Source organism: Lepidochelys olivacea (assembly GCF_965140295.1).
Source record: "Lepidochelys olivacea isolate rLepOli2 genome assembly, chromosome: 15".
Lineage (NCBI taxonomy): Eukaryota > Metazoa > Chordata > Testudines > Cheloniidae > Lepidochelys > Lepidochelys olivacea.
The window spans coordinates 29,773,540-29,797,856 of NC_140425.1; the positions used below are offsets into that span (position 1 = coordinate 29,773,540).

At 44.2% G+C, this 24,317-nt stretch overlaps 1 protein-coding gene across 5 annotated transcripts in view; it reads right to left on the reverse strand.

The window, feature by feature from the left end:
* The window catches only part of TMEM116 (transmembrane protein 116), a 35,119-nt gene that overhangs the window by 1,655 nt on the left and 9,147 nt on the right, over window positions 1–24,317 (reverse strand). Inside the window, exons 1-10 of one of the 5 annotated variants that reach the window (XM_084649342.1) lie at window positions 23,957–24,304; window positions 22,725–22,771; window positions 22,418–22,481; window positions 17,802–17,933; window positions 11,543–11,647; window positions 3,528–3,577; window positions 2,592–2,675; window positions 2,352–2,490; window positions 933–1,077; window positions 722–795 (exon numbers count right to left, since the gene is read on the reverse strand). In XM_084649342.1, coding sequence (XP_084505468.1) covers window positions 722–795; window positions 933–1,077; window positions 2,352–2,490; window positions 2,592–2,675; window positions 3,528–3,577; window positions 11,543–11,647; window positions 17,802–17,933; window positions 22,418–22,481; window positions 22,725–22,771; window positions 23,957–23,980 — 864 coding nt within the window. In that variant the 5' untranslated portion in view covers window positions 23,981–24,304. Of the gene's footprint in view, window positions 1–721; window positions 796–932; window positions 1,078–2,351; window positions 2,491–2,591; window positions 2,676–3,527; window positions 3,578–11,542; window positions 11,648–17,801; window positions 17,934–22,417; window positions 22,482–22,724; window positions 22,772–23,424; window positions 23,908–23,956; window positions 24,305–24,317 lie in introns of those variants that run through there. The other 4 variants (XM_084649341.1, XM_084649343.1, XM_084649344.1 and 1 more) reach the window with 4 other exon arrangements.

The following is a 24,317-nucleotide window of genomic DNA, read 5'->3' on the forward strand; positions in this document are numbered from 1 at the left end:
GTGTATCAGAGTGAAGTTTGCAAAGTGCTTTGGGGAATCCTAAGGGGAAGAAAAGCACTACAGAAATGTAAGATAATTAATATCTGGCCCTAAGAGATTCAACAGTTTGCATGTTTGTCTGTTCATAAAACTGCCTCCATTTTTCTTTGAGTTTTTGATCTGTCTGCATCCCAGTGTGATAGATTAATTTTGGAATTTTTTAGTGCCCTATGCTAACTGCAGCTTCAGTGGCATCAGGAAATGGCCTTCCAAGAAAACTCCTGGTTAACAGTGTCACAAACCAAGGTTATGCATTCAGGTTCTGTAGAAACCCAAACAGCAGTATTCAACCCAAATAAAGTTATCTCAGAGTCTGCATTTGACCTATTTCACCAGGATTTTTAATGCCTTAGGACTCCATTTATGGACCAGAACAACATAAGATCTGATCTTCTCACAGTGTTTCCAGCACCTAGAAGCCCTAATAGTGTGAGGAGACTAGCTCTTACTTATTTTGGTTCTTGCAACCTTAAAAAGCATGTAAAAAACAAACATAAGGACAACTACAAAGAGCCTTCCTCAATTCCATCCATAAATCAGACACAAGCTCATCTGGCCCCTGTCTGTGTGGGTGGAATCAGACTGTACATTTCCTGTTGGAGTACAGAACCAACCAAAAGCTCACATGACTGACAAAGGAGAGAAGACAAGTTCTAAGAGATTTCACCCTCAAGGGTTTTACCTGTAGAATATAAAGAGCCATGTAGATTCTGCTGTTCACTGAAACAGTCAACTTCACTATTCCGAGGAGCACGGCTGTGAAAAGGGATTGATAAAATGATAATGCTTTAGCCTTCATTCTTTCCAGTCACTATTACTATCTCTCTCTCTCTGCCTAGTGGCCAGAACATGAGGTTTAGAACCCGGCAGAAGTAACCTAGCTCTCTACTAACCTGGGCCCCAACAACAGAAGAAAGCGATAGGGTAGAAAACTACTTGTTGTTCCACTATCTTTATCATTGCCCACTGTTGATCACCCAGGAATCCTGTTGAGTTTATGAACCTTTTGTACAAAGCTCGGGCTTGGATGAGAAGAACCTAGAAAATAAAATGCATTTCTTAATATACATGATTACTTAAATGCAACTGTACGATTCATTGTGTCTCATGTACCGGCTGATTTAAGAAGTATTCATCTGGTGCCTCAAAGCACTAGTATACTGTTAATTGGTTGTTCTTCATGTGGTACTTATTTGCTCTAAGAAATATCTGGAAAACAGACACTGCAGTACTAGATCAAAGCAAGGGTCCATTTAGTCTGGTATCCTGCCTTCAGCAGTGGCCAGTAACACACTTCTGAAGAAAGTATAATGGACAATTAATGTCATAACTCATCTATGAGAGAAGTTGTGGTTGATTTATGTTTTAATGCATGAGAGTTGATTCCAATTACGATTTGTATTCTAGCTAGTGTAGCAGCAGATAATATAACTGGACTCCAGGAAACAATGAATCACCCTTAACATGTTTTAAAACAAATTATCCCTCTTTTGTATGAGATGCAAGATTGAAGTCCTGACCACTTGCGGTCATTAAATATCCTCTGGGACATGTGTTAACTCTGGTATCCTGACCCAATTTTAAATCAGACATTCTGCCTGTATTTTCAGATGGATTCAATATTCTTCTTCACTTCCTGCCTTATACTGTTGTATAATGTTGTTGTGTGCTGTTAAATAGTTGCTGCCTTCCACCACAGAGGAAGGGGCATTTCAGAGGTGGGTGGAATAATTCCTGTGCCCACAAAGGGCTATGTTTTTTGGATGGAACTTCTACAGATATTCAGTGGGAAAGGGACAGTCACACACAAACTAAATAAAACATTCATTTATTTTAATAATTTATATTCTGCCTCTCACCTTGGCATCTAGGCACATCACACACAAAAACCAACCTCTGTTTATAACTACCAACAGAGGGAAGCAATACTACCCAGCCTCAGAGGAGAATAGGAGAAAGGAAAAGAAAATGCCTTTATAATTCTGACCTGTTCAAGCAAAGGCCTGGCCCAAAATAATAAAAACAATGACTAGTTCTTATATAGAGCTTTTCATCAGCAGATCTCAAAGCACTTTACAAAGGAGGTCAGTATCACTATCCCATTTTATAGATGGAGAAACTGAGGCACAGAGAGGAAAAGTGGCAGTGCCCAGATTCCTCTATTCAAGGGGGTGAATCTAGGGACTGCTGATATGGTCCATCAGTGATTTTAAAGCAGCTTAGGGATCATCTGAATGGGAGGCTCGGTATAAATGTCAGTCACTATCATCCTTGCAACTCACTGTTTGATGGACAAGGACAATATTTCTTACCATAATGGCTATGAAGCTGATCAGGAAGGAGACCAGGAAGACTCCAATGCCATAGAAATATATCACAGAACAAACAGAGCCACCACGGGTTTGCAGTTGGCCAGTGAGCATGGCCGTTTCTGTGTGCATCAGGAGACACCTGCAGTTAGAAAGGGGAAGCCTGCGTGTTTACTTTTGGTGACTCCTTTCATCAGCCTCAGAGGAAGTAGGATGCTCTCAGAGGTGGGGGTTGCAGCTTACCCATGTTTCTGGCTGAAGTTCTGGTAGCAATCATTGCTGTTGCCCAGACAAAGCACAGGAACCATTAATAGGAAAGGGATCAAGCTGACAGGAGAAAATGACAATAGCTCAGTTACAACTGCCCTCCTGTACTCACCCTCTCTTCTGTCGCTATTGAGAGGTCGTTTTGCTTTTTATGGAACAGCCTGAAACTGTACTTTTCTAGCACTCAAGTGTTCTAGCCTACAGCTTGTGTGTGGCATACAGAAAGGGCCCCGGGTAACGGGAGGAATTGTACCTGGTTAGCTGAGAGCAGAATTTGTCTCAATGTATTTTCAGATTCTATTATTGATCACCTCAAAAGGACATTATCATCTCAACATCTTACTGTTAGTATCAATAACGTTTATGTCCTCAAAGAACTTTAGAACCATTAATTAATCCTTGTTAGATAGGTAAGGGACAACAGTAACAAATTCGTGGCCACCCAAAGTTTAGTGGCTGTCACCATGTCACACATCATGGCCACTTGAACTTCATGGTGACAGTGAAAATACGACCTTGATCCTCTGAAAGGGGAATCACCATTAGCTGTTGGCAGCATGAGGCCAATGACACACAGGTGAGCAAAGTCCTGATTCCATGCACTGGAGGGAAGACGTGCGTGCATGAGTGTATATATATACACACACACACGCACACACTCTCTCACGTGCACGTAAAAGTTGGCTCTTTGCAGTCTGAGTCATTATAGCTAACTTGAATGGAGATCAAACAATTTACAGCTGAGGATCTGGACCTTTTGAGTTTTGTCAGCCCAGAATACCGTGATTACCAAATTACAGCATACACAGTCAAGTTTGAATAAGATTTGTTTCTCAATAAAGAATAGTTTGGGTCTAAAACACTCAAGTTTACTGTAAACATCTAACACTGTCAGAGAGAACTAAAGCCTACCTGGACAAAATTGTTGCTATTCGGCCAATGCGATTTGCATGATCTAAAACCTGTACAGATGAAAAAGCTCAGTTAAATGACCATTCCTTATATTTCAGTGCAACCATCATTTAGTTACATTTCAGCCAGGCTCATCAAAGCAGGAATTATGAATAGCTCAGGGCACCAATTCTCAGTAGGGATACAATGCCAGTCTTGAGTAAGGTTGCCAATTTTGTTTGGACATATTCCTGGAGGTTTCATCACATGACATAATCTTTAATTAAAGATTAATCTGTAATTCTTGGAGACTCCAGGACAATCCTGGAGGGTTGGCAACCCTAGTCCCGAGGGATCACTGGAGGGAAAGTACCCAGATTACTAGTGTAAATTCAAAGGTCAACATTTTGGCTTGATGAGAGCACTAGTCCCTAACAGCAACTCCTGCACTCCTCTCCAGGAATGATTCCCACGTAAGCATTTTCCTCCAGGAAAGCCACCCGAGGAGGGGAACATGACTGTGTGGCTGTCAGAGAACTCTGACTGCTCTGAAAAATGTTACAGAGAAAATGGGCCAATTCTGAGGTCAGTGACATAAATAATGGGTTAAATTACACATGCATAAATGGGCATCAATTATAACATTGTAAGTAGGCATCAATTGTAAACTGAAGGGGAGAAATGGATTGCATCAGGAAAAACCACAATCAGGTGCATGTACGATAGAGCTGAGGGATGCTTTATTTTAAAGCTTCATCCATCTCCTGCCTTAGTTGTTTTCTACTGCTACAGGCCCAGCCCTTCTTCCTGCTGGCATGTAAGCCACACCATCGAATACTCATTCCCTGGACTAAATCACGCCCCCAGTGAAATCAATGGGAATTTTGCTTGACCAACTTTCACCGACTTACCAACATGTGACTTTCCTGCCAGCTGAAGATTTATCCCTCACGTGCCAGTTTATCATGTCACATCAAGGAAAGGACAAGACACATGGATGCATGTTTAGTCTTGATGCTCTCTTCCTTGGGAAGACTGTGTGCATATGAGACTCTGGTGTTCCAGAGACAGCTATGGGCATATGTTTACCAGATGCTGTAATAAATATTAGTGTGAAAATCCATGAAAAGGGCCAGGAAACAAATTAGAGCTGCTCATTGTATGTGGACTAACATTTTCCTCCTTTGGAGAATGAGTCAGTTTTTAATACTCAACATCCTCTGAACCAAATTCCCCTCTATTCCCATGACTGGGTACTTGCCCAAAACAAAAGGGAGTTATAAATAATAAGACTTAGAGAACTTTATAAGATCAAAATGCTTTAAACATCCATTAATCTCTATATCAGACCATATCAGAGGTAGGTAAATATTTGAAATGAGCCACTCCTGGCTCTCAGAACTGTGATCAGATCACTAGGTCACACCTTTCTTTGGCCACGCTTACAAGATGTGGAGGTATTTTCCCAGTGTGGGCTCATGGCAAAGAACTTTTTATTGAGTCAAACTGAGGAATGCATGATGTCATGGAAATTAACCTGGGGGGTTGTGCAGCTGCTTCTTCCACCAATTGATTGAACGGCTGCTCCTCCAAAGCTAGAGGATTCCAGTTTCCAGAAGCAAACTGGAAAAGTAACAGACTCTTGATGAGATCTTTGCATGTAGCTTATTTATTTTGTGCAGCATAATTTAGCACAGTCCTGCAGAAGTGTAATGAAGCTCTGAAGGGAAGCACAAACAATTCTGACTGTTGGAGACTCTGCTTGCCGGGAAATGTATTGTGGGTGCTGGCACCAATTTGCCTTTAGGAAAGGGCAGAATTATCCCACTCTACAAAAATACAACACAATCCTGTGCTGCAGTCATGGATCATCGTTCCCATTTTATAGCTGGGAAAATGGAGGCACGTAGCCATGAATACATTTGCACACCGCGTGCTTTCCCCTCTAAGATCAGGAATTTAACTGGTATTACTCCTTCCTCTTCCCCCATGACAGTCTGTGTCCCTGTATTCACCCCTTGCACACTGTTATAATAATCTTTGTGCAAGTATGCCTTGTGAGCTGTCATTGGAAAACTCATAACTCACTGGTCTATAACATCCTGATAAAATATGGGTGGCAACACTGTATGTAAAGTTATAAGTTTTCACTGTATGGTGTTCCTATGGCTTTGTCTACACTAGCAGTGTACAAGGCACCCCAGGTTAGAGAGTTGAGGTGACTCAGCTGTTCATCAGTCCAGATTGTGCCCTGGGAATGTCACATCCCCTGAGTCTGTCTTTTCCCGAAGCATGTAGGCAGGGAAAGAGGGACAAGATGGAGCTGTTGGGGTCTGAAGGCAAAAGAGATCCCCAGGTTATCTCACTGCTTTTGAAACGCTATGTGAGGTTCATAATATTCCTGAGAACAAGAAAGTCCCCACACCGATTGCAAAACTGTCTGGTAAAGCTTTAAATGTATTTAATGAAATGCCAATTCAGCAAGTTCGAAATAGTCTGAATTTAAGAAAGCTGTTTTACAAAGATTTCAAATTACTCCTGAAGTGTATAGGTCAAATTTTAGAAATGTTAAGAAGAGTACTGGCATGAGTCATAGTGAATATGCGTATAAGATGTGTGACCTAATGAGAAAATGGGTAAAGGGAAAAGGATTATGGCCAATTAGCTGATCTCTTTGCTCAAGAACATTTCTTAAGTATATGTGATGAAGATATAAGGAATAGCCTGTGGGATAAACCTTTACAATCTGTATTAGAAATGGCTAATGTTGCTGATGCATTTGTATGAACCCAGATATCCAGTGAGCACAAGTCACAGAAGGAGGGGCACAAACCCAGTGTAAAGGGGGATCTGGTTTCACCCCTGGGAAGAAGGAGGGTGGTCGGGAGCCTATGCCCTCAGCCTCCCTCCCTCCCACTCCCCCCAGAATTGTTCCCCTCCTGCAAATCCCCATCACAAAACTCCTGTGAAGTGGGAGGGTCCAAAAAGGTGTTTCCAGTGTAACTCCACTGAGCACCTGAGAAATCAGTGCCCTGAGCTAAAATACACTAAGCCTCATCCAGCCCATGTTAATGCAGCTGTTCTTAACACAGGAGTGCCAGAGACACTCCCAGGTTATACAATGAGTTTTGTGAGGGCTGACCCAGAGGGGATAGATATGGAATTTATCAAGGATTCCAGAGTGAATAACACAGAGTGCATAGGGTGGAGAGACGCTGGTGCACAGATTGCTCTGGTCAAGGAAAGCATGCTCCAAAAGATGGACATGTTACATAACCAAAAGGTAGAGCTTCTGGCCCTGGGTGGACATAAGATTCCTGTACCTTTAGCTAAGGTGCATGTGGAATGGGAAGGTTTAGAAGGTGATGTGACTGTAGGGGTACTGGGTAGTATCCCCGTTGATTGTGCCCACCCAGTACCATGGGGAATTAATGTTGTTAGCACGGTACTATCCTTTTTCTGGTCATTTAGGGGCACAGAGAACCTATGACAGGTTAAAGAAACATTTGTTCTGGCCAGGAATACAGAATGATGTGAAAAGAAAAGGAGTACTTGTGGCACCTTAGAGACTAACCAATTTATTTGAGCATGAGCTTTCGTGAGCTACAGCTCACTTCATCGGATGCATACCGTGGAAACTGCAGCAGACTTTATATACACACAGAGAATATGAAACAATACCTCCTGTCTTGTGAATTATGTCAAAAAAATTAAAGACCTGCAGGACCCCAGAAATTTCCTTTATACAAGAGGCATTTCTGAGGGTAGCAATGGACACTGTGGGTTCTATGTAGGGTTGCCAACTTTGGTTGGACAAATTCCTGGAGATTTCATCACAGGACATAATATTTAATTAAAAATTAATCTTTAATTCCTGGAGACTCAAGGACTCGCAGAGGGAATAAATATATCTTGGTGGTCATGGATTTTGCCACGAGATATCCTGAAGCAGTAGCTCTGTCTAACATTGAGGCAGAATCTGTAGCAAGAGATCTTTTCACTATCTTTAGCAGAGTGGGTTTCCCAAAAGAGATTTTATCTGACCATGGGACATATTTCATGTCCCAGCTATTCAGTGAGCTATGGAAATGATGTGCGGTGAAACAACTAAAAGCTGCCTCATATCACCCAGAAACCAATGGGATCCTAAAATCCATGCTAGGAATGTATGCAAATAAAAGGCTTCAAAATTAGGATTATTACCATTTTTGCTGTTTGCTTGTAGGGAGGTACCTCAAGAATCAAAGGGGTTCTCCCTATTTGATCTCCTATATGGAAGGAAGGTGAGGGACCCCTAGATCTGATCAGAGACTCCTGGAAAGCAGGCACTGAGGTAAAGGAAGAGACAGTAACTGAATATGTACAAAGGCTCAGAAAGGAGTTAAAAGATATGATGGTTATTGTTCAAACTAACCTCAATGACAGGCAATCCAAAGAAAAAGTGTGTTATGGTAAAAATACTTGTAATGCTCCTTTGATATAGGAGACTCTGAGTTCACAGAGTTACCATTTGGTTCAATTAATGCTGGAACCATCTTTTTGAGGCTGATCAACCATGTGTTAAATGGTTTACAGAACTTTGCAAGGGGCATACGTGGATGACACCATAGTGTTTAGCAACCCTTGGGTTGATCACAAAAAACACTTGGAAATTGTGCAGTCAAAACTCAAAGAGGCAGGCCTACCCATAAAAGCTTCTTTATGTGTAAAATTGGAGCAGCCAGAGTTCCTTATTTGGGACACTGGGTAGAGGGAGTCAAACATCCCAATCCCTTAAAAGTTGAAGCCATTGTAAATTGGCCTGTGCCTCTACCAAGAAACAGGGCCAATCTTTCATAGGTCTGGTAAACTAGTACTGAAGGTTTGTGTGTGGGTTCAGTGACTTTGTATCCACAATCACTGATCTATGTGAAAAGACTAAACCCAACAAGGTCATTTGGACGAAGGCATGCCAGGAAGGATTTGATAAGGTAAAGAAAAGCTTGTCTGAAAAGTCTGTTCTAGCTAGTCCAGATTTTGACAAAATGTTTGAACCATGTGCATATGCATCAGGCATCGGCCTACATGCTGTGCTGATGCAAACAGGGGAGAATAACAAGAAGCACCCAATTGCTTTCTTAAATGAAAAATTGACACCCACTGAACAGAATTATTCTGTCTTAGAAAAGGAATGCTATGCCATAGCATGGGCAGTCAAGCAATTAAGGCCCTATCTTTTTTAACAGAAAGTTCAGGGTCCTTACAGATCATTCACCATTAGTCTGGTTAAACAAAACTAAAGGCTCAAATTCCAAGCTTCTGTGCTGGAGCCTTATACACCAAGAATTTGATACGGAAACTGTGCATGTAAAGGTTAAGGAAAACATGGTGGCAGATGCCCTGTCCAGGAAAGAGGCCCCTGAGTTGCTGCCTCCAGGTCACCAGTGGCTAACCCTCTTGCAGCTTTGTTGCGGGGAGGTGTGACTGTCTGTACCCCTGTATTCGCCCCTTGCACACTATTATAATAATCTTTCTGCAAGTATGCCTTGTGAGGTATCACTGAAAAACTCGTAACTTGCTGGCCACTATTGTCCTGATAAAATATGTGTGGCACATTGTTTGTAAAGTTATAGGATTTCACTGTATGGTGTTACTAAGACAGGTAACAAATCTGTGGAGTGGCCACACCAGTTCCTCAGAGGCAAAGGACAAGCTGACGCCTAAGCTAGGTGTAAAAAGGTCAAATGGGCCATCACCTGCTTAAATGGCCATTCTTTGGCAGGAAAGAAGGTTTGGGCAAAAAATCTACATCTTAGCAAACAAACAGCATGGGGTTCTCATCTGCACACTTTTGTCTCCTGAACCTCAGCTGGAGATGCTTCTTGAAGAAGGGAAAGGACTAGAAGAAGGGAGGGAAAACCCCCCAAAGGGTGTCTCCCGTTCTTTCTGCCCATGGCATCCACAACAGCTGAAGAACAAAGGAAGCCGCATTGGACTGGGGGAGGGATCCTGACTGAAAGAAGTTCAGCCAGTAGACTGCGGAAATTTGTGCTGAGGGAGACTTTGCTTTGAATTTGTTCTTATTTGTTAAGTTAGGCATTCGTTGCATTTTACTTTTATTTTTCCTGTACCCAATTCTGACTTTTATGCTTCATTACTTGTATTCACTTAAAATCTCTCTCTTTGCTGTTAATAAACTTGTTTTATTGTTTTATTTAAACCCAGTGTGTTTGAATTGAAGTGTTTGGGAAACTCCATTTGGGAAGACAAGATTTGTGCATATCGTTTTCTATGAATAATGTCCAGGAGGGAACTGGGCAGTACAAGGCGTACATTTCTGGGGAAACCCTGGGATTGGGAGTTCACTTGTATTGCTCTGCACTGGAAATCAAGAGTGGTTGGGTGCAGCACTCACAATATAACTGGGAATAATTTACATGCTGGAGGCTGTGTGAGCAGACCAGGAGAGGTAGCTACCACGGCAAAGTAGTGTAAAAGGCACTCCAGGTTAGAGATCTGAGGTGACACAGCTGTTCATCAGTCCAGATTGTGCCCTGGATATGTCACATCCTCTTTTCCAGAAGCAGGGAAGAAGGGACAAGATGGAGCTCTTAGGGTTTTTAGGCAAAAGAGGCCCTTAGGTTAAGATGGTTTATTAGTATTATTGAGACCAGAGTTGTCCAGGTGGATTGAGCCCTAAATCTGAAACAAAGAGAGAAGTGACAGCTAAGCACAGAAGGACTAGAGATGGTCTCAAGTCACAACACTCAGAACTAAGTTTCACACACCCCAGAGTTTGGGTGGCTCATTATTAGAAATAAAAAGTCTGAAAAGAAATTTGGATCTGAGTGTAGGGACTAGTGAAGAAAGGAAAATATCGCCATTGTGAGCTGATCCAAAATCTAAGAATGGAAGTTCTCAAAAGTGCATTTTCATCTGTCAAGTCTGCTGCTCCCCAACAGACATGCAGAACGGGAGCCATCTGAGGAATTTAACTCTACGATGTGCAGGGTGAAGTCTATGTGATTTCTCGATTGGGAAGAGGAATGATATGCAGAAATTTAGCCAGTGTATCATTGGGATGAACCGTATAAGTGTATCAAGAGCCTGTTGTTCTGCAGCAATACATCAAGAGGAATTCTCGGAGAGACAGAAGCTGCTCAGAGTTTAGTCAGGTGTGAACAACAAGGAAACTGCTCTGAGAAGATCAAGTTTGGTCACAGGGTGTGTGAAGTGTTTGTTTAGCTTGTACTCAAAGTGTGTTTTTCTGAGGACTGTGTCCTTGTTCCTTTGCTCCCAAAGATTACACTTGGTCTTGAAGAGTCATTTTTAAAGGCTAATGACGATGGTAGGGACCCCTTCTCCGCAGAGCTAATCTGTCCTGCTCCAAGTGTGAATAGTACTTTAAATGCCAGCTCACTTCCACTACACTGCTCACCTGACGCTCTTAAAGCACTTCACAGACATTCACGAATGGAGCTTTACCACACTCCTGTGAGATACTCAGTAAGTATTATCCCCATTTTAGAGGCGTGGAAACTGAAAAACAGAGACATGAAGGTCCATCTTTGAGCCCTTTTCCATGCTGCTCATGCCCGGATTGCCTCCCCACAAGTCTGGCCTGTCAAGCCACATCCCTTTCCTGCAAATTCCTCCTGAAGATTTGTTTCTTCTGCAATGCCCAGCAGAAGTGGGTTAATGACAATAATAAACCACACAGGGCCAGATGCTCTGCTGGTGTCACTAGTGTAGTTCCATTGACTTTAAGAGATCTGGCCCACCCAGTTATTCTTTCCTCCTGAGACCTACTGTCTTCTCTGTTTTGGACTTTCAGGCCTAGTCCCGCAATCAGAACACAAGAGCAGATCCACGAGTAGCCCCTGTTGACGTCAATGGCTCTGCATGGTCACAGGCACCAACCCACACAGAATCAGCTGTAGATTGTAAGCTCCTTATGGTGAGAATTGCCGTTATATTTATGCTTGTACAGCAACGAGCACAATGTTAGTTCTTAACATATAATAAATAATATGAAAACCTGCCAAGGGGGCACTCACCAAGGGGGAAATGCTGTACAGGTTCTGATTGTACTTCACCTTTAAATCCACGTACAGATGCCGGGTGTAGTTGACTGTGTACAGAAAAGAGGCTAAATAAAATATCTGAAAAATAAAAACAGGCCTTATTTTATTCCATCAGTAATCATTCACACTTTCTATAGCACCTTAGCTGCTTTCATCGCCTATGAACCCAGAGCACTTGACAAAGCTACGCTGTACAAGCTGTAAAAAGAGCCCTGAGGGAGTGTTAAAGCGCTCAGTAGGTGCTCAGCTATCAGAGTGCTGAGCGTGGTAGATATGACTGGCGAGCTAGATATAGCAATCAGGACAGGCCAAAAATTAAGAGGCTGATTCTGGCCCTTCTCCTGAGCTTGTATGCTGCTCCAGCGGCAGTAAAGGAGCCACAAAGGGCTGGGGCAGAGTTTCCTGGAGCAGCATAGGGCTGAAGTAGGCAACCCAGCACTGCCTCCTTCACAGGCCCCAGCGAAGGGGCTAAGCTGGGGGCATAGGCACCGACTTCCTCAGTTCCCAGGGGCTGCTCCACCCCACACTCTTCCCAAAGCCTCGCCTCTTCCCACCCACTCCGTCCCTTCCCCCAAGCCCTCACCCTGCCTCTTCCCGCCCCCTCTTTCTGCCCCTGCCCCTCCTCCTCCCCCTCCTCCCAGCACCTTCTGAACGCAGCTGAACAGCTGATCATGATGGGTGGGAGGCGCTGGGAGGGATGGGAACGAGCTGATCGGGGGGGCTGCTGGTGGGTGCTGAACACCCACTATATTTTTTCCATGGGTGCTCCAGCCCCGGAGCACCCACGGAGTCAGCGCCTATGGTGGGGGATGGAGCTGGGATCAGAAGGGAGCACGCCCATAGCATCCAGCACCATGGCACAGCTCATAGGCCTTAAATTAGAGCAGCCCCCAGCGGTTACGTCAGGACGAGTCTGACCCCCACAGCAGTCCAAAATCGAGACAGTCCAAAGATGTCTCTCTCATGAGACAGCACAGACTCTGTGACTACATTTGCTTCCATTGTGCTGATCTGGCCACACTGTCTGCTTCCCTTGAATTGGTGGGAATAACGAACCAGAGCGCATTTAATGAAGACAGCAGCAATGGAGAACGCTAAGCCAGTGGGGAACATGGCTGAGATTACATGAGAGGAGATGGGTTTTTTCCTCATAAAAAATTAAAAGAGAGGGAGAGAGAGAGTAATAAGAAATCTAGAGCTATTCGGTCTGAGGTGTTTTCTGCCCCGCCCGCTCCGAGAATCACCTTTTGGACTGAGAGCAAGCATAGAGAATCTGAACACAAAAAGAATTTGTTTGAGGAAGTTCTGGGCAGCTGGGAAAAGAAATTTCTTTGACACTGTTTGCCGTGACATGGCAATGCCTGGATGAGTGCCCACCCAGGACACCCCAGTGGCAACCAGGCTCAGACAAGTGACTGGGTGACCGGCTAGTGTTAGGCAAACCACAAATTTTTTTTTCTGGAAGTTCTCAACTCGGGAAGCACTCTACAAATGTAACCCATTTTACTTCTTACCTACCTCCCAGCCCCCGAGAGCTAGGTGACTGTTATCACCCTCATCGCATAGATGAGGGGGCTGAGGCACACACACACTTAGCCAAGGCTTCTCATTGAGTCTTTGGTAGAACCAGGAAAACAGCCCTGCTCTCCTAGCTCCCTATCCTCAGCTTCTGGCATTGGGTATAATCCTGCAGGCCTAAGGCCCTGGTCCCCATCAGAGCCTGGCATACAGAAATAAAGCTGGAGCATAGGAGAAACCAGGAGCCCTTTGTTTATCCCTCTTCAGTCGCTACTTATAATCATTTTGCGATTTTCCATTGTGCCAGCCAAACAGAGTGGAATCTACCAGAAGATGTTATTAGGTCATTAGAATTTAATTGGGGAAACTGTAGACGAAGTGCGTAATTACAGCATGTCATCCTCTCTGTTTTGTAGCATGGAAATCAAGGGTTATGACCGGAAAGGGACAGCAGAAGAGAAAATAAGTTACTTTTGAATTTCATTTGTTCAGCTCAGTGCTGGGGACTGAAGTGGAGGAAATTGTCAAGGAAGAGGAAATAAAACAAAAAGCATGGGCCAAACTCATCTCTGGTGAATTATCCATTGACCCCAATCGTAACTCCACTGACCGCAGCGGAGTTATGCTGGGGTAAACTTGGCCCTGCGTTTGGGAAAAGGAACTATGATTTGTATTATCTTCCATTTAAGAAAGCAGTAGAAATTCTATGAGCCCCACTGGTAAAGCAGAGTAGAATTATGATGTTAGTCTTTGTCTGAAAACATAAACAGGGATAATGAGGGATAATACTTCTCTATCTCACTGGATGTTGTGAGGGAAAACTATTAATGTTTGAGGAGCTCAGGCCTAAAACCTCAAAGGCATTTAACTACCTATCTCCCACTGAAATCTATGGGAGTTGAGCGGCTAAACACATTTGAGGGCCTCACAGCGATGAGCACCACTGAAAAATGAATAATCCAGTACAGGTTGGTCATGACTGAAAATGTTACCATATGACAACTGTTCAGTGGTTGATATGATGAAGTGTGTGCTGTCTCAGTCTGGCTTTAGTGCCCATCTCCAGCCCCTCGTGGCATTCTACAAATATTAGTGCCCAAAGAAACATTCTGACAAAAGGAATGCCATTGTTATTTGCTGCACGTCTATGGAATGCAGCATCTCTGAGATTCTTGAGCCCAGCACAGGGAAGGTGGGGAGGGGGAGAGGTTTATTCATTTCATTAGTTTACAGCTCACGTGTAGCCTGCTGAGGTGCTTCTCAACCTGTCTCATATGTGCCAGAGCTCTCACCCTGCCTCCTCCCTGCCCTGTATCTTATCACAAGTCCCACGTGAGGCAGGGGTTGCTAGGGTAATCACTCAAGTAGTTTTAATTCTGTCCTAGAGTAAATAGCAAAAAAGGATCTTGCCAGAGTGCAAGTTGGATCTGCCAGACCTAAGCACCCTCCCATCAGAGAGGGATTGCCTTTGTCCTTACCTGGGTACAGTATGGGGGGCTAGTGAGTCCCCTGTAGCCCCCTTCACTGGCTATATGTGCTTGTGTAACCACAAAAGATCAGGGTAATAGATTCACTCACACTCACTGCATTCAACAGCTGGCAGTGGTAGCATAAACATCTCAACAGCAGCTCACTTATTGCCATCTCTCAGGTTGGGACAAAGGCAGGTGCTGATGGCTCTCTTTCATAGGGACACAGGACTTGCTGTACCTTGCAGGTCCGTGTAGTCAAGCATCCTGCCTCCATCAGTGACCAAGACTTTATGCTTCAAAGGAACGTCAAGTTCCTTCATTTTCCAGCTACCCTTTTAGGCTCCATTTCCTCCAGCCTCTTGCAGGTGCCCCCAAGCGGCTTTGCTGCAAACCTGGGAGGCAGAGTGTGCCATCCCCTGAATTCAGTGGTGACAAAGCATTGTCTCGAGCACACAGTCTCCTTTACTGCACTTCGGTCAAGAAGGGAGATGTCTCTGAAGTCACTGCCAAACCCACATCTCCTGTGATACAATACAGAGCTCTGACGCCAGGCCAACATGCATTCCAACCTTTCTCAAAGTAGTCTAGAGTAAATAGAACCAGACAAATGGGAGGCATTGTCACTCCCCAGAGAAGTATGTACCAAGACAACCTAATCCCATGACCTCTTTGAGTCGTGTTTGACCAATAAGAACCATGGCCTCATGATAGTATTCCAATGGCAAATTTGCATATGTGCCTGTGAAGTGACACCTGTCCTGCAAGCGCCCTGCAGCCACATGCCTAGTGAATCTTCTCATATATTCACTTCTCTGCACCAGCTCATTCTCCTTGTATAACCCCCAAGTAGACTATATCCTCATTGTCAAGGGGTCATTGCCATGCCTTTCCTAATGGCCAAATTACATACAAACCTTTTGTTCCTTACCTGGAGGCTCAAGGTGAATGTATATCATTGTTTTTACAGCAGCATAAGAGGAGCTAGAGAGATCAGAGATAAGCTGGAAGTGGAATAGCTGCTACCTAAGTACAGTACTTGGGGTCATGAGTAATAGGAATTACCCATGTGTACTGATGTTTAAAAAAACCCAACACAAATCTATGCCACAGTAACCCGACAACCACATACAAAGCAATGTGATTGCTCTCACATGCTGTACATTGAGTTACCTTCCTGCCCTCTCTACAACATGCAAAAAGCCATTTCCAGCTCCCCCCAGCTTGGCTTGACAGAGTGGGGTGGGAGGTTTCCTGGTAGCCTCCATGGAAAATGTGTGGCCTACACACCAGAACAAACCTGATTCAAGTCTGGACTGCAGTATAGGAATTAAAGAAGAGAAAACCTATTAGGTAATTTTCTCTACCATCCCACAGGCCAATGAAACACTGCTCCTTACAGTGTGATCTTCAGTACATTGCCTTGCCTGTTCTCGGGTGCACACCTAGAGGGGGACCTCACTCTAAGGGACACCGCTCAGGAGGATTTAACAGTAGCTTTAGAGTTTTCAGCCTTTGTAGATTGTTTTTTTAAAGCCAATTACTTGAGTCAATATTCCAAATTAGACATAAAACTGAGCTCCTGGCTGCTTGTGACCAGAGATCTCATGACATTACCTGTAAGAGTGATGGTGGTAATAGCTGTGCCTTGGCCAAACTGAAGTTCAAGTAATTAAAAGCTGCCTCCCTAAATTCCCCCTGTAGTTTCAATGGGATAGCAGTACTCTTTACGTCTCACTTTACCACTGTGGCCATGCATTGCTGTGTGCTGTGAACCAGCTGCCATATTCCACCACATTGGAGTGATGGGTAAATTTCTATCAATTACTGATATAATTTGCACACAGTGAAGAGATTCCTGGGCCAGTGTGAGACTTAGTTATTGTATGTGAAATTCTTTGGCTTAACGCAGACACAAGCCAGGCTGTGAACTGGGAGCTTCTCAGGGGGCAGCGAGGAAGGATTTATCAATCCCAGGCAGTGAAGCAATTTCATGACCACCACTCCTGCCTCTCAAGCACAGCGGCCTTCACAACCAGCATGCTCCCTCTCCACTGGGTGAATGGCCTTGGATCTATAAAGTGACAGATCAACCAGTCCTTCCCCTTTCCCAACCCCAAATCCAGTGTGCTGGTGACTCCCATAGAATGGGGTCTCTGACACATAGGCTACCCAAATCTTTGCATCGCCCTCCCACACTCTATGGAGTGGAAACACATCAGCTCCTCTGCATCTGGGGACTTCCCTGGCCATGAAGGCAAAGGCAGGGTTTGTTGCACTAAGAGGCTTCACTGTATTTCCCAGCTAAGCTCCTTCGGCCCAGAATACAGTTCATCTTTAATTTGGCCTGCTTTAAATAGTCCCAAAGTCCTAAATGCAAATGGCTTCCTAAATATTCTCCCTTCCTTTCAGCACAAGCCATTCCAAATCCCCATAGCCATTGGAGGGTAATGGGTTTCTGCACAGAGCCTTTGCTACTGCCATTGTGTCCCACTTGCAGCCCCTCACCCATTTCCTCTCCCTGCAGTCATTACCTGGTGTGCTTCAGACATCTACAAATAGACTCTGACAGGAGGAAACCCTAATGATGCAGCGGCAACCCAACGAGACAAAAAGAACTGCCAGGAAAATGCTTCCGCTTCACTGAGGTCCCTGCACATGAATTCAGCACAGAATAGGACACACAGCTGACCTTCAGGGCAGAAGGCTGAGCTTACCATGAGCACCACAGCCCACAGACAGAGTAACCCAACGGGACTGCTTGGGAGACTATTGGTATAAGGGTAACAGGAGCAGATCCCATGGGGGCTACTCATGGGAGTAAGGTTTACAGGGCGGGGCCCAAGGAGAATACCAGAGTTTGTTTGTTCTTTTACAGGAAAGAGGAGTGTGGAAATACAACAGTACATTAGTCACAGAGATAGCAGTGGGTACCTGCTCAACAGATGAGACCAACTCATTTAACATAGATAACTGAACACTCCCAATAGCAACCCTCAAGTTACTCTCTGTCTCTAATAGACTTTACCTTTGGGTGAGGTAGGTCTATACAATTATCCTCATTTTACAGATGAGATACAGAGATCTTACCTATTAAGATCAATCAGCAAGTCAGTGTCAGAGCCAGGATCAGAGCCCAGGGCCGCCTAACTCCCAGTCCTGTGCTCTAATTGCTAGACCAGCTCATGACACAATTCTGTGCAAAGCAACCTGACGTCACAAGCTGATAACCCAGAGTTACTCACCTGACCAGTTGTTTGAAGGTTATAGCAGACAACGTCTTGATTTGTGGTCTCTGTGGTATAGAGAAGAGCCCCAATGAGCCAGCACATCCCCAGAAACAGGTCAGAGAGGCTCAGGTAGAACAGAGGGCGCATCTAGAAAAGTTGAAGTGATAATTTGGCTTAGTGAATATTGTACATAGTCCCACAATGGTCAGCTACAACAAGGGTTTAATTTTCACCCTCCTTTTCCTGATATACTTTTATGCCTAGCCTTAGAATGCTGCTATCCCTACACAAGGAAACTGGATTGATTTGTGCACTCAGGAGATGTTTACACCAAGAGCACAAAGATTTAATGATCATGGGCCACATTATCAACTGCCCAAGTACCTGAGAGCTGCACCAAATCTGGCTCTGAGGATTCAAAATCCTATGATTTAATAAAACAGATTTCCTTCACTGTGTTATTAGTAACATCCATGGTGACAAAGACTGAAGTATTTTGAAAAATCCTTCATTTTTCTGTCTATGGGTGTGTTTGTTTCCCTGCTACATAGCACAGCTTGAAAAATGGAATATCACTTTAGTTAGCTTGTGGTCAGTTTCTAGCCAATTTCAAGTTCTCATGCACTGGCACAAGACCACTGCATTTGAGTTGTAAACACTGCAGGGAAAGATTTACTTGTTTAAAAATGATGACCACATTTTCATTGACAGTGGGAGCTGTGGATGGTCAGCCACTCTGAAAACCAGGCCAGTTATCTAGGTGCCGAAATGTGGATTTCAGTGCCTAACTTTCAGCATCCAGGAGTGAAAAATTTAGCCTTTTTTTCTGTAGGCATTTTTAAAACTAAACAAAACATGCAAACATTTATACAGGTCTTAGCTCTGGGAAACGTTATTTATTTTATAGAACCTACATTGTGGGCTGAATTTGACCAGATATTGTCCTTTAATTAAAAAGGAATGTGCACTATCACAGTATTTGCTTGAACTTTTCTCTTTCCTGAGAGTTGAAGAGTAATGGCTTGTAGATTTAGTTAGTTCAGCAACAATAAAAAATCTGCCAGCAGGTTGTTTTGTCCTTACTCTGTAGTTACAGATAGAGAGTGGGGTAGATTCCGTTTAAGGTCTTTCTAGGGCATATTTTTCCTTCAGGGAGTACTCTAAGCACCTCTGTTTTATACAGTGTCAGAGAAACCAAACGTCTATCTCAATATCTTTATTTTTATTAGCACCGTACATTACCTGTCACCCCAATAAATCAGTGAATCATACCTTTTATTAAAAAGAAAAGGAGTACTTGTGGCACCTTAGAGACTAACCAATTTATTAGAGCATAAGCTTTCGTGAGCTACAGCTCACTTCATCAGATGCATATCATGGAAACTGCAGCAGACTTTATATATACACAGAGAATATGAACCAATACCTCCTCCCACCCCACTGTCCTGCTGGTAATAGCTTATCTAAAGTGATCATCAGGTGGGCCATTTCCAGCACAAATCCAGGTTTTCTCACCCTCCACCCCCCACACAAATTCACTCTCCTGCTGGTGATAGCCCATCCAAAGTGACAACTCTTTACACAATGTGCATGACAATCAAGTTGGGCTATTTCCTGCACAAATCCAGGTTTTCTCACATCCCCCCCACCCAGAGTGAGTTTGTGTGTGTATGGGGGTGGAGGGGATGTGAGAAAACCTGGATTTGTGCAGGAAATAGCCCAACTTGATTGTCATGCACATTGTGTAAAGAGTTGTCACTTTGGATGGGCTATCACCAGCAGGAGAGTGAATTTGTGTGGGGGGGTGGAGGGTGAGAAAACCTGGATTTGTGCTGGAAATGGCCCACCTGATGATCACTTTAGATAAGCTATTATCAGCAGGACAGTGGGGTGGGAGGAGGTATTGGTTCATATTCTCTGTGTATATATAAAGTCTGCTGCAGTTTCCACGATATGCATCTGATGAAGTGAGCTGTAGCTCACGAAAGCTTATGCTCTAATAAATTGGTTAGTCTCTAAGGTGCCACAAGTACTCCTTTTCTTTTTGCGAATACAGACTAACACGGCTGTTACTCTGATACCTTTTATTGCTAACTAAATAGCTACAGCTAGTTCATTGTATTTATTAATCCCTCTTAAAACATTTTAAAAAACACTTGTACGTATTTCTCCATGCAGAACCAAGCAGTAGGTATACAGCAGTCTAGACTTCTCTGCATGGTTGTTACTATGAGTATATTAAAAACTAACAACCCTGGAAGAAGGTAGATGACCAATTGTAATGAGTGAACAGCTGACCCAGGTCTGCGCAAGTATAGTGAAACCCAACTGTTTATCTAGTGGGTTATTTAGGTATAGGCATATATAAGGAAGTTGGAGGAATAGGCGAGGGTGTTGTTAAAGTTCTTTCAGGAAGAAAAGCCAAATTGTTTATAAACTGGGGGAACGGAATGTAAAGAAATGTAATGGTTTAGAACTGCTGGTTAGGTGGACAAAATGCGTAGCCATTACTACATATCTTCAGACTGGGCACTCTTTGAAGCACATCTGCTTGCATAAGAAATCCTTGTGTCTTCAGTGCTGCACCCACAAGTGCTCTAGGGTTAGACCCTGTTTATATTTTTGAGTCACCCTGTTTTTTCTTTATCACAAAACGGAGATTCTTTTGTTAACATGTCATGCCTTAAACATGGTTTAGTTAATGTTGAGAGTTTTCTGGATTCTGTAGATCCAGAAAATATGTTTCAACAATTAGACATTCAGCTGCAAGTTCTAGTGTGGAAAGATAAGTATCTATGATTCCCATACCTCTCAATAACTGGGAAATAAACCTTTCTTTTAAAAGTATTACTCTTTAAATATCATGTATCAGGGAACAATCTGATCACAGCAAGTGTCAGGAAGGATTCACCCTATGCCCTTCATTTACAGAGTTGCACAACTGGTCAGGTGCATGGTGGGCGTGAGTAGAAGTGGGAGCGCATTGAGGTACTTGGCTTCCTCTGAAGCATCAGGAATTAACTACCACTCTAGGCAGGGTACAAGTCTCAAAGCCTGACACAAAGTTACCAATGCTGTGTTCTTATGTAACCAAACTAGCTACCTCACAGTTCTTGAAATAAGACACTTTCTGACACAGACGGGATGGTCTAATCACCTCTAGACATCTGGCTTGAAATACCTGGGTTCCCTAGAGCCACTGCCTCAAATCCTAGCAGGGGTGACACAGCCCTCATTCTTCTAAGGTAAATCAATGGAGTTCCAGGCAGTTTACTCTGTGTATTGGGTGGGCTCTTTCTACAAGATCTTAAAACACTGAGCCCCAGTCTGCTCTCTGTGGATGAAAATCCCCCATTTTGTCAGAATTAGTCCTGTAAGTTTGCAATGGACTCCTTGGCCCACACACACTGTGTTCCACAGGAGTTTTGGGTGTGTGGGACCCATAACATGTGACATGCTTTGGAGATAAGGAAGATATATATAGAAATAGAAAACTTTGATATCATTATAACAGAATACAAGTTTAGAAGTACTGCTCACCTAATTTCTGACAGAAAATTACTATTCAGCCTCTCTCACCTTTCCATGAACATTGAAGTTCTTGAGTCTTATTAGTGCGTATTCTTGTGAAAAACAAATGTTATTCAAACATTTTGATTGAAACTGAATTTTAAATTATTTCTGATTGGAACATTTGTTATTTACATTTTACTGGTTAGTTCCACTGGTCATCCAGTCAGGGAAAAGAGACACCATGTGACATACATAATCTACTAAACCCTGTGAACTCTGAAGTTTGAATCTCAAATATTTGCAGCAAATATTTGGAGGCCATTCATATTTGAGAGAAATGCTAAGCATAAATTAATGCATCTTTCTGAATCATGAATAAATCTAAGCGTTTCTGTTAATGACCAGAAAAAGAGATGAAATTCAATTAAGAAATTATTTGTTGTGAATCGTTTGTTCAGCTGCAGTTAGGATAATGCTTATATCCTTACATGTAATTATATTTGGTCAATTTGTGCTCTCAAACAGAGGTGCACAGTCCCCACTAAAGTCAATGGGAGTTGAATGTGTGTATCTGAATGCAGAATTTGACTCAACAATATTCAGCCCTTATAACCTTTGCGGTGCATCTATAAATTGTTAATCCTCACAACCCTTTTTCTCTATCTCCTGAAGTAGTTTTATTCTTGTTTCCATTTAACAGACTGGAACACTCAGTCTGAGAGGTGAAGTGACTGTCCCAAGGCCCAGAAAGAGTCAATATCAGAGCAAGAACTGGCACTAAGGAGGTCTTGGCTCCCAGTCCTTGACTCAGACCACATGGGCACAATTTAACTTACATACATGTAATGGGGAAGGATTAAAAAACACTGAAAGCATATGTGCTTCATAAAGCAGTATATAATTACAGCAAAACATGTCCATGAATTGTTTATTCATCTGCCCCACAGCATTAAACAGTTGGTTTACTCCTATTAATAATAAAAAGAGAAGGTGCCTAAAAATTTGAAGCCTTCCTAGTGGAAAACTCATGCCCACACATCTGTTTTGTTACATAAAATATGGTTTATCCTCAGGGTAACAAACATTCAAACTTAAAAACTGAAAGGCAGAATCCTTACCTCTGGGGATCTCACTACATTTTGGAAGACAGCGTAGGCAATAATTGAGCTGGAACCTATAACACTGAGAAAATAAAGAGCAGGCTGGTTGGAGAGTGCTACTTTGGGTCTTGTTTCACTTGATCTGTGTCTATTGGGTTGCTATTCTCTTTTTTATACTTTTATTAATAAGAAAACAATAATTAATAAATTATTTTCTTGTGTTCCAATGAAAGAGATTTAAAGGGAGTAATAAACCTTCAAGCAATCTGCAGGGAAGGCTGTCATTCCTGACATTTGCTTATTAGTTTAAAACAACATACTGTACCTTAAAGTGGCCATGACAAACTGTATCCATTGTACAGCAGAATAAATCTGGGGGAAATTTAAAAATGCAGGTGGTAAGTGCAGCTGTAAACATACTCTGCAATCTCATTTTCTGTCTGTAATAAAAAGGACTAAATTGTTGACTAAACTCGATCACAAATACAGGGTGGCAGTGCAAACCCTGAGATGCCTAGGCGAAAACTCAAAGCCATGTTTGTTCCTTAAAACGGAGAGAGCCGCCACCATTTACCCAAGATTTCTCTTAAGGAGGTTTCCTTTACGGAGAGTTTAGGTTATGTAAGGTGCCCTGGCATCACGGAGGGGCTACGTTAGCTGAATGGATAGCGACAGAGAGAGCAGATGGAAGACGAGAAGGAGGGATTAGAAAGACGGAGAGGGACGAGAAAGACCGATGACAGAGAAGAAGCAGCTCTGCTCTAGCGGAGGTGAAGCCAGAGACCGCGCTCAGCAGGATGGATAGGGATAAGAGGTGAGTGAAGGATGGACGATTGGATCCGGACAGGGAGATCACTCGGAGGGGCGGCTGGCTGAGCTGACAGGGCCACCCGAGGGGACGGATGGACGGACGGGAGGGGCAGGGACTGGCTGGGGAGATCCGAGCAATGGCTAGCTAGGGAACTAGGGAACTGCTCCCTGGGGGCTCCGGACCCGCAGCCCCCTGGCCTCTCCCGCTCACTCACCTCCTGCCAGTCCCCGTCCAGCCGGGTGACACTGAGCCCGGCCGCCTGCGCTGCGAGGGCCATCGGGCGCCGGCAGCCCCTTCCCCGGGGCGCTGAGCTCTGCGCTCCGGCCGGGAGCCGGCTCCTCCTCCCGGCTCGGCTAGTCCTGCCCCCGGCCGCCGCTGAGCGCCCCCGCCCCGGTGCCGCTGGGCACGGCCGCCCCCCGCCAGCCGGGGCCAGAGCCCCCCGGAGCAGGGATGGGGCGGGGGGTGAAGGGGGAAAAGCCAAAAGGAGGGAGGGCGGAGAAGGGACGGGGCAGAAGCAGGCTCCGCTCCGACTTTACCCTGCCCCTGCCTGCCTCGCAGGGACCCTACCCCTCGCTTCGTCCTCTGGCAAAACTGCCCCTGAACCCAGCGCCCCGGGAGCTCCGCATCACATCCTGGCTCCGGCCGAGCAGCGTGCGCGGTCCTGGCCAGCCCCGCGGCAGCCCGCTCAGTCCCCGGGGGAAATGCTGTCTGTCTGCCGAGAGAAGGGGAATCGCCTCTTAACATACGCAGCCCTCGGTTGTACTGCTCATGAACCTGTCACTGCAGTAGCCAGCTCCCTTTGGATGTGTCTGTATAAACTCTCCTCTTCTCAGTGGCTATTGCTTGGAGGGCGCTCCCTCGCACCTTCGTCTTGTTTCCATTTCCCTCCCCTTCCTCAACTCTCTGGGGGCCCCGATGACGCCTGTTGTTCTTCAGCCTGCATTATTCAAGGAAGGCTTCATGAAGAGGTGGCTGCCTGCATCTTGCTCGGAAAATGGGCAGGATCAGGACCATCGCGTCACAAAGGCACCGCGGTCACTAAGCAGACTGAGCCCCTCAGTGCAGTTCAAGTTGATGGGAAGCCAGGAGATGTCATTGGCAGGCTCT